At 35.5% G+C, this 18949-nt stretch overlaps 1 protein-coding gene across 1 annotated transcript; it reads left to right on the forward strand.

Moving 5' to 3' along the window:
• Nucleotides 1–5614: 5614 nt before the first annotated feature.
• adtrp1 (androgen dependent TFPI regulating protein 1) lies at nt 5615–18243 on the forward strand. The gene is made up of 6 exons (XM_051880578.1): nt 5615–6398; nt 6497–6646; nt 7766–7867; nt 11977–12092; nt 12203–12363; nt 17380–18243. The coding sequence occupies exons 1-6, from the start codon at nt 6225–6227 to the stop codon at nt 17403–17405; spliced, it is 729 nt and encodes a 242-aa protein (XP_051736538.1). The 5' UTR covers nt 5615–6224; the 3' UTR covers nt 17406–18243.
• The last annotated feature ends 706 nt before the right edge of the window (nt 18244–18949 follow it).

Below are 18949 nucleotides of genomic sequence, written 5' to 3' on the forward strand. Positions count from 1 at the left end.
TTGGTTGTCAAATTGTTGTTTCACATAATTCTGAATGAGGGATAATCTGCTAACACTTTCACCTCTGCATCGTTCTTTTTGGGGGACCAGTGGGTGTTATGTGTGAGACCCACAAAGGATGCTTGTGCGTTGCAAGCTTCGTCTGGCTACACTGTTAGGATTCTGTCAGTAACGTGAGTGTCTTAAGACACTCATTGTGCAGAAATAAGTGTGAACATTTGGTTAAAGTTGCAGTGAGCGATTTCTTAGAAACACTGTTAATATTTGAAATCAAACCAAACAAACACACCCTTCCCTTTATTGCTCCGCTCATAAAATGCACAAACATGCAATGCAGTGGATGTGTCTATCATAGCTGAAGCAAAGCAAAATAATGCTTGGTGAAAAATAAAGCAAAGATAATGAACAAAAGACAAGGAAAAACAAAAAATGAACATACAGTACACTAGAGTTTGTACAAGCAGGAGTTGGTTGGAGTTGGTCAAGCAATGGCACTCAAAACTGTCCTGTTACTATACCTATCACTACAACAACAGCATATCTTTGGTTCTGTGAAACAGCAAAACCAATGTTACTCACGAATGGAACAGAAACAACGCAACCTCAGCATCTGTTTTCAGGCCTTACTGCTTGGGTCTCTCCAACGCTGGAAAGCTTTTCTAATATTAACGCAGGTCCTAAAGCTCTTGCCTTATCAGAAACCTTCTTTTTCCAGTGATATTCTCTTTTGTAATGTTTAGCAGCCATCTCTCTTTCTACAGTCTTTCCATTCTCCCTCTTGCTCACTCTCTCTCCTCCCCCATCATGAGTGGACATGCCCCTACTGCTGATTGGCTACAAGTGTGTTGTGCTGCTCGGTCCGATCCACTTTCAACAGCGTTTCTCAGAAATCTCCTACTGAACCTTTAAACGCTTCACCCAAAAATGAAAATTTCTGTTATTAATAACGTCATTAATAATGTCATTAATCGCCCTCATGTTGTTCCAAACCTGTAAGACCTTCGTTCATCTTCAGAACACAAATTAAGATATTTTTGATGAAATCCAAGAGGTTTCTGAACCACACATAGGCAGCAATGGTGACTTTTGTCACCATTGTCAAATATCAGAAACAGTACATCTGCTTGTTTATTTACAGGAAATATGAAAAGGAGAGAAAGGACATGATGAAAGAAAAAAAAATAGGAATAACAGAATGTGTAGTAATGAACATATTGGAATTCAGGAGGAGCAGACAAGGCAGAAGATACCCAAACTGCTTCCTAATAAAAAACAGGATTAATGGTGAGAATATGGCATGCTGCTTTGTATAGGGTTGGGTATCGAGAACCGGTTCCAAATTTCAAAGAACCGGGTATTCGATAAGATTGTTAATTTAGATTCTGTTTATCGATTCCTGACTTTTTTTCAGTCATTCTCGCACGGTGAACAGCAGTGAGCATTTTACAGTTGTATCTATCTGATAGGACCTGCGACAAGGACCTTATCTCATCACGCACATACGCAGTTCATTACAAACTTTTGCTTCAACACGGCATTAATCTGAAGGAATGCACCGTGTTTGGGGCCATTCACATGTCGCGTCTAAAAACGTGTGGAAAGCGCGGCCGCGCCACTTTCTCCTCCTTTCCAAAGCGCTTTCGCTCCCGTGGCGTCTGTCGTTGCTATGCAAACATGAACTGCGCTCTGCAAGATGATGAGGAAGTATCAGCAAAGGATTAATTGATTTCTAGCCCTTGCATTAGCTTTACTAGATATATTCATGGAGATGAGAAATAAAACCCGGCTGAGCTTTTGATGTTGTTATGAAAAGGCTGAAGCTGATCCAAAGCCACTGGAAGGCAAGCCTGCAACCTTTAGCCAAAAAAGCGTAACGGCTAATGCTAACGCCCCCGCCCCTGGCGGTACGCGGGGAACGAGACTAGAGGCTGTTTTTTGAATGGATGTCAATGGATGAGAGGCTTCACTATGCTGATTAAACAGCTTTTGTAAGGGAAATAGCTAATCATTTAATTAATCGACAGCCTGTTTGCTAATCTTCAGCATGTTTTACACTAAACAATACTTTCGTTGGGAACTATATGTAGATTTTAGCTTGATAAAAATGTATTTTTTAAGAGAAGGCAGACTAGGAAATGTTGCGACTTATGTCACTGCCATTACACGATAGGCTGAGAAGTGAGCACGTGATTAAGTTAGCCGTTAAGCTTTCTCCAGTGGTAAGAGATACAGACCCTCTTATCCATAGATATACACAGGGCTGGAAATGGCTGAGATTCACTGGGGGGACTCTATATGGGAAGATTTTTTATTTATTTTTTTACTTTCAATGACTTTTCAGATGTATTTAAATATAAAATATTATATAATTATATAATATGCTAGCATTAAACAGGCCTATTTCATGTTTCCTCCAAACAATATTTTCTTAATTATCAAGCAGACACATGAAAGGTCAATGAACAACATTTATCAACTGTGTGTGGCACAAACATGTTCATTCAACAGAATCTCTGCTTGGAGAAAATTACCTGCTTGATTTTTGGCCAAATTAAAGATACATTTTCCAGGAAGTTGCATATGTGGTGCATACTGAATTGAACAGGTTACAAACATTTTAAATACGTTTGTCCTCAGGTTAAAGAAAACAGAATGTTTTGGATGGTTACCTCTTAGTTTACTATACTTTGAAAATCAACCATTAAACACATTTAAAGGGGAATCCAGTTTTAACGGAAAAGGAATGTGCGTTCTAAAAAGCAAAATAATTTGGATAATGTATCTAGAAAACATAATAATATTCACTTATCCCTTTTCTTAAACAATGGTTAAAAGGGTTGAAATGTGATGTTTATCATTTTATAAAAACTTTGTTTTGAGGATGTTACCATAGACATAGTTTTTTAAAACATTGCTACCTGAACATGCAGTTCTATTCTAATATTCGCTGAAATAATTTCAACTGCTGATTCGGATGCAATCTTTATTTGAAGTATCAAGTTACTTTCAAAGGTGATTTACTCTATTTTGTTCACTTCTGTTTGGGATGGGGTACGGGTTGTTTCCCTCGGTTGCAAGGAGTTTGCTCCCTCATGAGGTTTATTTATTTGTTTGTTGCTTTATTTTTGCAAAATGGTCCACACATGCAAAGTTGGTTGATAACACAACTGCAATAAAGTAACAGCCTAGTTAACAATTACTTGTTTACAAAGTGCCATGGGAAGTCAAACTATCTTTACTTAAAATGTTCTTATAGCCTACTGAACATGTTAATTCTTGAAATACAGCCAGGTTTTTCCTAATGGGCATATCTGTCATATTAGCAGAACACATTTTACACATGAGGAAAACTAATGTTTAATCAATAATTCAAGAAGATCCATGATTCTAACTTGTACTTGGCCTTATGAAAAAGTAGTTCTTGTAATTGTTTAACATAGCATTTGTTACAATAAGGATGTAATTAAAGCTAGACCACTGATGGCTCCTCATTGCAGGCTTAGGGCAATGTTAACTTTTTTCAATTTTTCAATTTTTTTTTTTAAATCTGTTCCCATAATAGATTATATATTATAAATTCTTCAACAAGTTAATTAAAATGTACCACAACAGAACGTGATAAATTCTAGGAAAAGTGGTCATGAGAAGTTTAAAAAGCTTGCAAGATCATCATCATGTTTTCCCCTCTTTTCATCAGTCTTTTTAGTGGCTGTCTTTAGATCATGTTTGACTTTCTCCATAGCGTTTTACTACATTCTCAATAGAATTCAAATGGGTTTCACATTTTATCATAGGAACGGCTCGCGCAAATCTTATCACACTTTTGGAGCGCGCTGGTGAACGTGCCTGCGGTGATTCGCGCGCGGCGCGCCACTCATGCTTATGAAAGCTCCGAATGCGCGATTTATACAATTAATTAACAGCCTGATTCTATGTTTCGGTGTGGTGGTAAGAGTACCGGCAACATGTGAGAAGTGCCGGTACGCAAGACAAAGCGTGGGTACGCTACAGATTAAAATAGAGAAGTGCCGGTGCGTACCGGCCCACTTCGAGCAACGAGTAAGATCGCGTGGGTGTTTGAATCCATTGCGATCTTTTTATGATTAATCATGCAATTTTATTGCGCTGAATCGCTTTCGTTTTCGTAGGATATTGAGTGAATAAATACAGAAATCCCTTCATTTCTATAAAAAAAAATCGAACCAATTTGAACTGGAACGCCGTCCCCCCTCGAAATTCACTCCCGGGACGCCGTCCCCCCGCGTTACCCTCCATTTCCACCCCTGGATATACGTAATAAAGGCTAGATGTCTCATCCGCGCTGCTGGCCAATCGAGGTCGACGTCCGCACCTGGCGGCCATCTTGTAACAGTCAGCTCGCTCACTCGTGTTTTAATGGTGCATGTACTTTTTAAATAACCATAACTTGCTCAATTTTCTACCGATTTTCAAACTGTTTGGTTTGTTATAAACGTCAGAGATGCACTTATGACACTGCATACTTATGAATAATTATAACCATGGACTTCCATATGAAAATAACATTGAACAGAACAGATAGGTGCAATGAATATACACATGCACAAGGTATTCATGTTAAATCAATATATAGGCTACTAAAACTCAGTGTACAAAATGGCAACATGATATATATATATATATATATATATATATATATATATATCATGTTGCCATTTTGTACACTGAGTTTTAGTAGCCTATATATATACACACTTTTATAATATGAATATTACTATTATAATAAAATAATTTGAATTATTACATGTTTATTTTAACTTCTTCAGGGTTGGGCCATTTACTAGGCTTTTCCCCTCGACATTGCACTGTGCCTACTTCAGAGATTACTGTTCCAAAAAAAAAAAAAAAAAAAAGGTGTCCGAAATAAAACATTCTGTGATTGTGTAAACAAACTTGTAAAAAGCTTTGGGTCAACAACAATCTTGTAATACTATTATGTCATAGCCCATAGCCCCGCTGTTCCTGCGTAACAGGACCTGTATTGTACATACATCCACTAAGTAACTAACGATTATCCCAAATATAATCATAATATTGTCATATCTTACAGGTGAAAGGTGATCCCACGGGCTCTCGTTTTGAGACTACGGTGATTGGAGCATCTGTAGGCTGCACAAAAGTCTGGCATCTTCTCCTATAAAGCCAGCAATTTCCTGTATCATAATGTAAGATGTCTTTAACAAACCAAACCGATTGGAAATCATGCGCAACTTAAGTTATATTGAAAAGAAAGAGCAATTCTGCCTCTCCCACTGATGTAAAATTGCTGGGTAGCAGCTAAACTGTAACTACTAGGTCTCACTCAACGCTTCTTGTTATTAGCCAGCTAATAACTACAACCACATCCACAAAGATTGTAATTTAGACAAAAGATTAGTTGTCATAAAATCGTTATTAGTGTCAGTAAAACCTATATAATTGAACAGCTCGATTGTGGTCTCAGCCTTGATAACCGTGATACACAACTATGCTGCACGATTAAGTCGTTTTTCGAAAAGAAAAGCTGCAATTTCAACATGTTCAAGCATCCAGAATTATAGCCACGTTAATAACGTTTATAAGAAACCAAACCATTTGTAAATCCGTCAAGATTTCAGCGAGATAAGAGTATTTGTGTTCGTGCAGATCACTCACCTTACATCAGGTACCACAGAGCCTGCCAGAAAGCTTGCCTGTGACAAGATGGCCGCCGGTGATGACGTTAGAGACTCCGCCGTAAGACATCTAGCCTTTATTATGTATATCTATGCTCTTATCTCCCTATTATATACAATCTCTGGCTGATCGGTTGGTTCTAGTCACATTACCTGCACTTGAGACATTCTGAAAAGCAAATAGGCGCGCCTGGAAACATTTGAAATAACGAACTGTGAACTCTAACCCAGCCGCAAGTCCTAAAGCACCATGATACAGCTTAGCAATAGCAGCGTCTCACACTCAGGTACAAAAACAGTTACAGCCTACTGGTTTATAGCCTGAATGTGGCAAGTATAAAAGGTAAAAACATTATTCTGGAAGTATTTCTCTTTTTTTCTCTCCATAAAAAAAAAAAAAAAATTGGAATCGGAATCGTTAAAATTAAAACGATACCCAACCCTATATATGAGTTAATTAACTCCAGAAGATGGCAGTAGTGCAAATATCAGGATGCATGCTACTGTTATAATCCAAAGAAGAAGGAGACCATGGCTACCACCGCTACAAGAACAGGAGCAAAGGTGTCCCTGCTGGTTCACCTGCTTATTTTTAGCTGGTATTTATTCACTATCTGGAGCAACTGCTCTCTGCAAACCTCAGACAGACACCCTGGTGTGCGGTCATACGGAGGGCGCTGGAAATATTTGACGTTTATTAATCTGGTAGGAACAGTTCTCACTGAATCCGTCAATTTCACTGCTGTCAGTTATGACCGCGTGCTCATGTCACATCTGTATTTTTTTGTTTTTGTTTGTGGTAGGTAATGCAGGCGGTGTTTTTTGGATTGTGTGTGTTAGTGGATGTAATACACATCGTAGTGCCAGTGAAACAGACTCGGAGCGGGACTCCTCTGACGCTCACTAAAGCCAGAGACTTTTACTTCACTGTTCTAGCGTTTCCTGTCGGGACTGTGAGTAGCACCAAAGTTCCTTTAAGATACTTCCACCCTCATGTTGTATCAAACCTTTATGATAGACTTTAGTCTACAGAAGATGAGTTTTTTTTAAACATACCTGGCCACTCTTTTCAGTATAGTTCAAAAGAATAAGAACTGGGGTTGTCAAGCTCCGAAATGGTGAAAAAAAAAAAAAAGTATGTTAAAGTATTTGATGTTAGTCAGACTGTAGCTGTAAGTCGTTATTCACTAAAAAATCACCTAAAGTTTCAGTTCTTTTTCATTTTAATTATGTGGAAGCGTATCCAGGCTATTTCTTTGAGTAAATTACATTTAAAATTTGTGGCTAATTTATTTAATTGTTAAATAATGCAGTGACATTTGAGCATGATTAGCTGTGCAAATGATGTCCCTGTATTTTTGGAAAGACCAAATGCATATAGTTAATATTAAAATATAATGGGGAAAAAAAAAAAAAAAAAAATATATATATATATATATATATATATATATATATATATATATATATATATATGAAGAAGAAGAAGAAAAAAAAAACATTTACTGGGTGTTTATATGAATTTTTTTTTTAAATTTAAAGAATATATAGTATTTCCCTGTTTTAGGTTCAGTTTTTGTAATTTTGAAAGTGTTTCTATAGTATGCAAATGCCTGACAAATAACAGACTTTTTTTTTTTATAGGTTCAAATTTATTTTGATGTATCGGAGAGTGTATATTAGATGGTGCAACTGGCTACCATTTCAGATTTTTCACCTATAGTCCAGTGGAATGTATTTTTAAAACAGTATTTCATGCATAGTACAAATATTTCATACCGTCTCAATAAAAGCCTCAATATGAGCTCTCAAAATAACAGTAGTAATAGAAGAGCTAGGAAATTGTTGTTTGAAATAGTTTAGTATAGTGTGAAGTGCAGCATGCAATGCATATTGTCTTTTTTTATTTTTTATAGTGAATATTAATTGGTGTAAAATGTCAATTTTATCTCATTTGTATCATTTATATTGGATAATTGACAATCTGCTGCTTAGATATTGGTATTATCAACGGCCATTTAAAAAAAAAAAAAAAAAAAAAAAACTTTGAATTTATTGATCTTCTTGCTTTGCAGTTTGTGTTTGCTTCTTTCTGGACTCTCTACACTTACAACCGAGAGCTGGTGTATCCCAAATTTTTAGATGAGATCATTCCTATCTGGCTGAATCATGCAATGGTGAGAGCATTATTTAACATTATATATTGCGCAGTATTGACTTTATTGACCCTTGATTAGGGATATGTGCACACTGAATATACACCCTTAAATGGTTAGTTCACACAAAAATGAAAATTCTGTCATTAATTCAGGGTTCCAACGCAGTTTGGAAAAGTATGGAATTTGATTTGAGTAATTTCCAGGTCTGGAAAAGTATGGAAAAAAGAAATCAGAGTATGGAAAAATATTTGTGTTTCCAGACTATTGGCTCACTTTTTGGCAAAATTAGCCATTTTGAATCAAAATATGTCATTTATGTGAATCGTTTAGATCAGGGGTGTCCAAACTTTTTTTTAAAAAGGGGCCAGATTCGATTGTGGATACATCTGGTGGCCGGTTCCTTTTCTATTTTATATTTATATTATATAAATTAGTTTTGTTTCTTAAAAAACATGACAGATTTGACAAAAAGCTGACAGTAGAGTAGCTTGAGATAGGACACAGATGTAAATTTAATACACAAACAATATCTGTAAAACTTTTAACAACCTCGTTTTTAAAGGGTGAAATTTAAATATTATTACTGAGTTAGAACTCTATTCTTATTTAAAGGGTTAGTTCACCCAAAAATGATAATAATGTCATTTATTACTTACTCTCATGCCGTTCCACACCCGTAAGACCTTCGTTAATCTTTGGAACACAAATTAAGATATTTTTGTTGAAATCCGATGGCTCAATGAGGCCTCCATAGCCAGCAATGACATTTCCTCTCTCAAGATCCATTAATGTACTAAAAACATATTTAAATCATTCCATGTGAGTACAGTCGTTTAATATTAATATTATAAAGTGACGAGAATATTTTTGGTGGGTTATGAATCAGCGTAATCATGATTCGGAATGCGTGTCAAACCACCAAACTGCTGAAATAACGTGACTTTGGCGCTCCGAACCGCTGATTCGACACGCTGATTCATAATGCACCGAAGCTTCCTGACGCAGCGTTTTGAAATCGGCCATCACTATATAAGTCGTTATTTTGCACCAAAAATATTCTCGTCGCTTTATAATATTAATATTGAACCACTGTATGCACATGAACTGATTTAAATATGTTTTTAGTACATTAATGGATCTTGAGAGAGGAAATGTCATTGCTGGCTATGGAGGCCTCATTGAGCCATTGGATTTAATCAAAAATATCTTAATTTGTGTTCCGAAGATTAACAAAGGTCTTACGGGTGTGGAATGCCATGAGGGTGAGTAATAAATGAGATTATTTTCATTTTTGGGTGAACTAACCCTTTAAATTAAAAAGTACTCTAATTAGATCACCACAGGCAGGTAAAACCACACATGGCACCTCACCACATGGTAAAAAGTAAAAATATTGTTTCTATATCTAAAATGACTTTATGGTATTTAGTCTATAAACACATTTAATATAAATATGAATGCACAAAACTGCAAGTTTATGACAAAAAATACTGTAAAGTCTGTAATTTGGCCTTTATTACTCATTTAATACATATCTACATTAAAAATTAAGATATTAAGCTACATTTCTGACAAAATACCACAGTTACAGGTAGTGTTACCACTGTAATTCCATGATAACTGTTGTTGAATTGTTGGTTTAAAAGTATTCTAACTGGATCGGCTTAATATTTCACCTGTTTCACCTCTACGCCGGACTTGAACACTTCTCTCTGGCTGTTTAGTGGTGGTGTGATTGAGACACTCAGCAAGTAAACACGTGTCAGCTTGTGAGTCGCGCCCTGTGCGGTGCGCGCAAGTAGCGCTGTTTCGTTCCGCTTTTGCCGCGTTAATGTTTCCCTCGCCTAAAATCTAGTACTGCCACCTTGTGTTGACATTGTGAAACTGCACGATTTGTAAATTATGCGTGGCGGGCCACGTATAATAGATTTTATCAGACAGGCTGCGGGCCGTTTGAAATTCATCCCAAGGCCGCAGTTGGCCTGTGGGCCGTAGTTTGGACACCCCTGGTTTAGATCCAAAGATTTTTTTTCAGGGCAAGTGTGTGTCACAAGATTCTCACAAGAATCGAAAATGGGCTACTTTCCCATAGACTGGAGTGAGTCGCGATCTTTCTTGGTGCTCTGTGGCATGACAAATCTCTGTAGCCCTTGTGAACCAACCATCTCTTCCGCTTTACTAGTTACAACACAAAATACACATGATTAAACATCCGAAGGTATGTTGAAAGATACAGTACAACTTATCGAAATCTGTATCATGTCACATGCAATCGATCAATCAGTGTTTCAACCGCAGAAAGGCATCAATAAAACAGCTTGTAAAAATGTCACATTTAGCCTACATCAGAAAAGCCTTTCAGTGTCCAAAAACTCATTATTCAGCTACAAAAATGAACTATGAGGGGAGCATTTTGCTAAATATATGCACTATAGGCTATTGCATGTTCATTGTATTTGTACTTAACATATGCTTCGATTATTGAATGCATAAATCCGTTTTATGACACCAACCATTTAAATGTTTAGGCCTACATTTAAAAAAAAAAAAAAAAAAAAGTAGAAAAATAATTGTCATTAAAAATTTATTATAACGTTATTATAAAAACTTGTGTAATTTAGCCTATAAGTAAGTAGCTTACAAATCAATTTTAACCTTATATTATAATGATGTACCAGCTGTGGTTCCCTGTATAGTTTACAGCATTAGTTGAGAGAGATTTTTTTTCTTTGAGGAAATTTGCCATGTACTGTACCTGATAGGCCCCAAATTAATCAATACCGAATCAAAGGTAATCAAATCAAAATCAAATCGCAAGCTTCTGAATCAAAATCGCATTCAACTGTGCAGTTTGTCAATGCTCAGCCCTAGTGCCAATTTGTTTTTTTTTATTTGTTTTTTTACTTGAAGCAAATGTTGTTTTTTCCATTTATGTTCTTGTCAGAGTGCACCAGAATGCTTCGTTTACATGTTAATAATCACAAAAATGTACCCCCAGACCCCCCTACAACTATTTAGTTCCTACACAGCACCTTTTTCACCTCTCTTCACTTTGCAGATATGTTTATAAAGTTATGAATTTCAAAAATATTTGGGAAACTGCCATACTGCGCTTGTGAAGGCTACTCGTAGTCGTAGGCTACTTTATAGAAATGCTTTGATGCCAACAACCAATACCGACAACAGAGCAAACACTGACAAGAATGGATCAATCACAGAAGGATGTCTATAAAGTAAATGTATCGAATTAATAGACAAATTAAATATTTACACCTATGTAGCGAGTGGTACACCACCATGTTAAACAGGGAATATATTAGCACTTGTACATTAATCCCCAACAAAAGTCACACAGGTACATGGTTTTAAGAAGAGAAGGGCCTGGATGTGAATACTAAATACAAAACTTTATTTCAACAATCAAACACTAATTTAAAAATCACTAAAAGACTGTAGGACCCGGACTACAAACATGAAGCAGAGAAAACAGAGAAAAGGAGACCAAGGCTTACCAATGGCAGAAATCGTTTGGAAGGAGGTCTGGAAATTTGAGTATGGAAAAGCATGGAATTTTGAAATGGAAAATGTGTAGGAACCCTGTTAATTACTCTCCCTCATGTTGTTCCAAACCCGTAAGACTTTCCACAATCTGAGAGCTTTCTGTCCCTCCATAGACAGCTACATAACTGACACATTGACGCCTCCAAAAAGTTCATAAAGAGATCGTAAAATAATCCATATAAATTGAGCGGGTTTAGTCCAAATTTTCTGAAGAAACTCAATCATGTGAACATTACATATGAATAAAAGCCTAAATTCAATCTGTTCATCATATAAAGTTTTCAAGTCTCTTCAGAAAATTTGGACTAAACCGCTCAGAAAGCTCTGAGGTTTCATCAAAAAGATCTTAATTTGTGTTCAGAAGATGAACGAAAGTCTTGCAGCTTTGGAACGACATGAAGGTGAGTAATTAACGAGTAATTAATAACAGAATTTTCATTTTTGGGTGAACTAACCCTTTCATATAGATCTCATTTAATGCAGTATAGCATATGCAGTTTTTCAGGATTGGTTTTCAGCAGACACGTGCTGCATCATGTTCACGGATGATTTGTGTTTTCCTCCAGCACACAGTGATCATGCCTTTGCTGCTGGTTCAGATGTTCCTGCAGAATCACAAATATCCCAGTCGCACAAAAGGGATTTCTGCTCTGGCTTTATTTGCTGTCCTGTATTTGTCATGGTAATCTCGTTCTGCTTGCTTTGCTCTCATGGATCTAATCAAAGTAATTATAATTTTTATGTTTCTTATTACCACCATTCATGTCTTTTTATGCTTTTGTCACTCATAAGGGTGTTGTGGGTGCACCAAGCTTCAGGGATTTGGGTGTACCCTATCATGGCTCATTTAAGTCCTGTGGGATTGTGTTTTTTCCTGGGTGGCGCGTCCCTCACCATGGCTCCTCTTTACCTGTTAGGAGAGAAGCTCAACCTCATGATGTGGCGCACCACAGGTTAGAAACCACACTGGAAAAACTGACCAAAGGCCATTAGATTGAACTGTCTTTTAAAAAGCTATGAGATTTAAAGTCCCCCTGTGGTGAAAATCAAGTTTTTAATGTTGTTCATATGTCTACCTGGTGTTTTTAACATGCTATAAGACAAACCATGAGCAAATTCATAAGTCAACACCATTGTGGACTATTTTCTCTTTAAAACTGCAGTAAACCAAAGCAGCCTCAAACCCGTGGTTTGAAATAGCTGGTGTTTCTGACGTCACAAACTACCTTGTAACCAATCACGTCAACGTGCCGGCGGGCTTTAGCATATCATTAACTGACCGCGCAAGGGAGTCTCAAAAGAATGTTATCCTGGTATATTTTTCTGTTGACATGAAAAATCGGGTAAGATTTAGCAATATATCGGGTGTATGATGCATATTACAATGTTATGATGAAATATATGCCTTTCTCCACTGACATTCTGAGTTGTTCAAAGCGTTTCTAGGGATACTGATTGTTAGAAGACAGCAGTGTTGGGTAAGTTACTTCAAAAAAGTAATTAGTTACTAATTACTAATTACATCATCAATGTTGTATTTAAAATACTTTTCTAATTACTCTGTCTGAAAAGTAATTTAATTACTCAATAAGTAACTTACTAATTACTTCTTAAAATCCCTATAAACCTTGACCGGATAGATAATAGGAAGGAAACCCTTTTAATAATTTAGTCAAACATGGAATAGTTTAGCCTTTTATAGCTTTTTAAAACATTTTAACTTTATTAAAACATATACTATAATATTTTTTTTTACTTTATAATACTTAGATTTTTTTTTTAGTAACAAATAGGGATGTCACTATACCAAAAACCTAGTAGTTGGTACCGATACCACCAAAAGTGCACAATACTCGATACCACGGTAAAAATATATAAAAATACAATGCTATATATTTTTTTCCAGCTAGGTCTAAAAGTAGTAAGTAAAAATACTATAGAAATTGAATAATCAAATATAAAATAACTCTGCATAGTCATAACTGTATAAATTAAATATAGATTAATCCTTATTAAAGCTTTTATTTTGTTTTGATTATCATTTATAATACAGACAGTCAATGGTAGACAGTAGCATGTTTTAAAGGCTGCTGTCACTAAGACCTAATGGACGGAGACAATATGCTGTTACACATGCTGTTCACATTCACATAACCAACGCGAATATATGCCAAGACAGGCATTTTGACATGACTGTGTGTGTATTTGAACGTTTATGTGTAATAAACCGCGAAAATCTGACACTCGCGAGAGGCGGCTATGTTATGCGCTTTGGTTGAGAGCGCACTGACTGAAGACCGTCTCTCAGAGAGCGCGCGCAGTTTTCTCTCTCTAGGACATAGCTTACATTTTACCGTAATGTTCTTGCCTACCTGTGTCAAAAAAAATGAAGTAATTGGAATATTTCCATTCTGCAAAACAGCCACTCGCTTCTGCCGACATCTTCAGACAGCGACTCCGCAGCCAACTGGTTCAAAGTTGCGAACTGACGTGCAACTGCACTACAGCTAACGATTTTAAAGAGGCAACGTTCACTTTTACCTTTTACCTTTAGACGACAAATTTAGATTTTAAATTCAATATTGATTTATACAGAACTGTTGAACTAATTTACAGTATGTAACGCAAGTACATTATAAGTAACTGTAATTAAATTACCTAAAAAATGAACAGTAATCCCTTACTTCACTTTTTCAATGGACAAGTAATATAATTACAGTAACGCGTTACTTTAGTACTTAGTAACGCGTTACACACTGGAAGACAGCTGTCTGACTCGTGAATGTGAACATGGTTTTTGTAACATTAGCAACACATTATTAGCTGTTTAATAATGTAGCCAAGCAAAACGCTAATTATATTAATTACCGTTATGTGTCCGATGTTGTAGAAAGCGATAACATTGTGCAGTGTTTACCTCAGTTCACCGACTGGTTCTCGTCTGAGCTTGTGCGAGTGAGTGGAGGCGGGATTAATTATCATATTCATAGATCCGTGTATATTAAATGAGGCAAGGGTGTAGAGTTACATTCAATGTTTTTTAAGGCATTAGGAATTTTTTTTCCACAGGATAAAACATTTAAATATGTAATTTTGGTGATCAAAGATGAGTTTTAAGGGATAAAATTATTGACTACAGGAGGACTTTAACAGTAACTGGAACTGTTTTAAAAGTTACTGCTGTGCTTAAAGGAATAGTTCACCCCAAAAATGAAAATTTCCTGATTATTTACTCGCACCCAGGCTATCCAGTATGTACATGAATTTCTTTCTTCAGCCGAAGAGAAATTAAGGTTTTAGAGGAAAACATTCCAGGATTTTTCTCCATCTAATGCGAGTAAACGGGGATCACCATAGTCCATTTTTTGATGGTCCGAAAGGAGATTTAAAGGGCTCCAAATGACTCCAGCTGATGAATAATGGTCTTCTCTATCAAAACATCAGTCATTTTATGAAAAAAAATAAAAATGTATATACTTAACTTCAAATGTTCGCCTTGGTCCAGCTCTGTGATGCGCATCCACGAGACAGTTGAGAAGAAGAAAGCCGTCATATTTACAACTGTGACAATGAGCGCTTTCCAGGATCAACTAAACGCTAGATTTTCAAAAGTATGTAAAGTTTGGCTCCATTATTGCAGTAAACTAGCACAGTGTTCCTGAATGAATAATTTATTCGGTCTGTTATTGTAGGGACATCGACTTTACCTTTTCACGCCCTAAACATGATGCAAAATAAAATGAACTGTGATTTCTTGCGTTACATGTCAGTCAAACGTCCTCTTTGCCCAATGAAAGCTGTGATAGAGTCCAGACCTTCCGCTGTCAGTCTGAAGGTCTGGCTATGCGAGACTACCATATAAATAGCCTGCGCTGCACATGGGTGTGACCACATTAAAACTAATGAGGTCAGACGGGGAAGAAATTACTTCTCATTGGTTTCATACAGATTATTTCTTTTTCTATATTTGTTTTAGATATGACTTAATTTAAAGGTAGACACTTCAAGGTTTCTATAGACATATTCTTATGTCTGTGTGTCAAGTATTCGGTTCATTTTTGTGACGCAATCCGGATAGTTTACAAGAGACTGAGAATGCTCAAAGCACATCCTGTTTGTTTTCTTTATATTACAAAAGCACAACATTTTGTTATTGTGCAAATAAAAGTAGACCCTTTACAATTTCAAATGATGTCTCACTCTTATCTTTACGACCAAAAATGCTGTAGTATTTTAAGTTCTTTTTGCTGTTATCAGGAAAAAAATGCAAGTGATCATGCCGAGAGGGTTAAACAATAAACTGACACAAATATTAATATACAGCAACGACCATTCAACTTTTGGACAGGTTCTTGCCTTACTGACGTACTGTATGCATGTTGGGAAAGTCACGTTCGAGGTGGTCAACTCAACTGTCTTGTGGACATGCATTGCAGATCTGGGCGAAGGAGAACATTTGTATAATAATAATAATAATAATAATAATAATATTATTATTATTATTATCATAATCATTATTATTATTATTATTATTATTATTCAGAAAAGGACTAATCGTTTCGCTAGAAAATACCCTTATTTGTTGGCTTCCTAAATATAGATTTTGAACCATTAAAAATAGACTCTGGTGATCCCCATTCACTTGCGTTAGATAGAGAAAAATCCTGAAGTGTTTTCCTCAAAAACCTTAATTTCTCTTCGGCTAAAGAAAGTAAGTTGTGTAAATCTTGGATGGCCTGGGGTAAATAAATAATAGGGCTGGGTATTGACACAAATTCCAAAATTCGATTTAAATTTCGATTCACAAGCTCGATTTCGATTAAATTCGATTCAGTATCGATTATTTTGTGTGTGTGTGTGTATATATATATATATATATATATATATATATATATATATATATATATATATATATATATATATATATATATATATATAAGTAGCTACATGCCAAATTTTCTCAAGGAAAAAAAATCTCATGGGAATCAGTTCTACATTACTATAATATTGAAGGTTAAAAATAACTGATTTGTATACAAACACTTAAATTAGTGGAAGTTATCCTTAAATCAGTAAAAGTTTTTATAATAATAGTTAAAATATTAACTTTACAATTATGTAATTATATTTCTACTCCAATTCGGTTTTTGAAATACATTATTTAAATGGTGGCTGTTATAAAAACTTGATGCATTAAATATTGAAGAACATTATGAATTAATATGGTTGCATATATTTAGCAAAATGCTATTCTCTAGAGTTCAGTTTTATAGCTGACAAACGAGTTATGGTCACTGAATATGGTTTTTCTGAGGTAAATGTGACGTTACGTGACATTGCTTACAAGCTGTTTTATTGACGTCTTTTGCGTTTGAATCACTGATTGAGCTATTCCATGAGACAGGATACGGATTTCGGTAAGTACTGTATCTTTCAGTTTATTTCAGGCTTTAACTGGTATTAAAGCGGAGGAGATGATCAGTTCACGTGCGCTTCGCGTTGCCGCCTCTCTTGATCTGAGGCTACAGCCATCTGTCACGCCACATTAAACAGCGCCAAAACGGTTATTTTTTGAATTTCGTAATAAAAGGGGCAGAATTTGAAATCTGAGACTTTGTTTCATATCAAAAGTAACAAACGCTTATTGCCATTTATTGGATGGGAAGAGCGTCACAATGTTCTATTCATTCATCAACTGAAAACAGACTAGACTAATCGATTCTTGGGATTTAAGAATCGATATCGGTTCATAAAAATTAGAACTGATTAAAATCGAGAAATCAATTTTTTTTTTTTTTTTTTTTTTTTTTACCCAGCCCTAGTCAGGAAATTTTCATTTTTTGGGTGAACTATTCCTTTAACCTGAATATTCAGCTAAGTCTATATTTTTTTTGTCATCACAGAGTGTGGAAGATTTGTATGTTTTTATTATGATCCATACTGACTGTATTTTTTTTTTCCTCTATAAGGGAATCAGCAGAAGAAAAAGAAGTAAATGTCTACTGGAATCCACATGAACCATGCGGATCTCAATACCAGCCAAACAAAACATTTTTTACAGGGAACAATGTAACAGCTTAGGCTTAATTCTCTCTAGCATACATACAGAAAGAAACTAGGACACATAAATGTAAACATACTGTACAAAAGGTATGTACACACTAATAGTTTTATTCAGTTTTATTTTTTTCTTTTGACCTAATTTTTGTGATGCTAATGAAAATCAATTGCACTTACAAAATAAAATGCTGTATTTTTTTTTTTTTTGATTATTATTATTTTTTATAATTTTTAATAATTTTCCTTATTTTAGAATTTTCAAGACACTGTAATATCCCAGAATGCTGTGTTGTTCAGTGGTTAAGGGATAGTTAGTACTGAGCACATTTCCCTTTCAGATTCATAATAGTTATTTTTAAAAAAGCCGGAGCTGGTGACCAATTTTCCTGTTAATATTAAATTTAATTTCTATGTAGTTTATGGCAGTTAATGTCAAACTGTACAATTGCATCTAATGAAAGCATTAAAAGGTGTTTTATCCATTGAATGAACTTTATTCATGAGCTGAGTTTGAGGGCTTCTTGAATGACCCACTTCAACCTGCGTGAACTCAGGTTATCTCACCAGTGAAGCCCTTAATGTGATTTTCCGGCTTTACCGAGAGTTTGATGATGGACTTTATTGGAAATAAGTACACCCAGGCTGTATCCTTGTTGTAAGGTACATTTCATTCTCATCCAGAGAAATCACTAATTTCCTATTTCATGGAATCTGAAAATGTTTTTTTTAATTGTCTTGTCAACTTGTTATAAAGCAGAAGTGTTTCATTGTCATTACAGTGTATTATGTTGTTGTTGTTGTTTTTTACATTTTAATATGTAATATTAACTTGTTTGCATTAATCAAAAACAAATTTTGTAAAAACGCCTGTTTTAGTGAACAGAGTGGACAGATCTGTTTTCTGATGTTTACAAGCTCACTGTAAGTGCAGCTGTGAGACCAACAGCAAATATGATTCGTGCACTGATATGGATGGTTATGGCACTTGTGGAAAATGTGTGATGACACACTGACATTTAACCCTGAAAAGGTTTTTGTATCCCAAGGGATACAAACATCTGAGAGGCTGTGGGGAGAGGCAGGGAAAGTGTAGGTCTCATTTCTTGGTTTCATGTTGAAAGGGTTTTGTAAATATTTAGATCTGGTGACTTTGTTCATACATTTGTTTAGCTCACGAGCAGCATTTAAAAACAGCATGACTACCTGTAGTGGGAAATCTACTCGCCTTCAGATAAAAGTTGATATATTTCACGTGTTTACAATATTTGGAGGGGACTCCAAATGTTATTGTATCTCAGGGGATACGTTGACATTTTAGGGTTAAGATGTCATCGGTGACACTTAATCAGGGTTACCATTACTGGTGTGCACAATGTATGATTATTTGTCATCTATGTCCTTTATTCATAAACAATAATTTGTTTTATTTTTTTATTCATTTAAAGTGGCTTTTGCCTTTAAATATGTATTGTCTCCCTA

The sequence above is a fragment of the Ctenopharyngodon idella genome, chromosome 22, assembly GCF_019924925.1.
Source record: "Ctenopharyngodon idella isolate HZGC_01 chromosome 22, HZGC01, whole genome shotgun sequence".
NCBI classification, from domain to species: Eukaryota; Metazoa; Chordata; class Actinopteri; order Cypriniformes; family Xenocyprididae; genus Ctenopharyngodon; species Ctenopharyngodon idella.

Excerpts from the sequence above, each read along its gene's own strand:
- adtrp1 (XM_051880578.1), top strand. The coding sequence starts at position 6,225 with ATGGCTACCACCGCTACAAGAACAGGAGCAAAGGTGTCCCTGCTGGTT. Across the intron at positions 6,647-7,765 it reads TAGCGTTTCCTGTCGGGACT|TTTGTGTTTGCTTCTTTCTG; the intron begins GTGAGTAGCACC and ends CTTGCTTTGCAG. Across the intron at positions 12,093-12,202 it reads GCTGTCCTGTATTTGTCATG|GGTGTTGTGGGTGCACCAAG; the intron begins GTAATCTCGTTC and ends GTCACTCATAAG.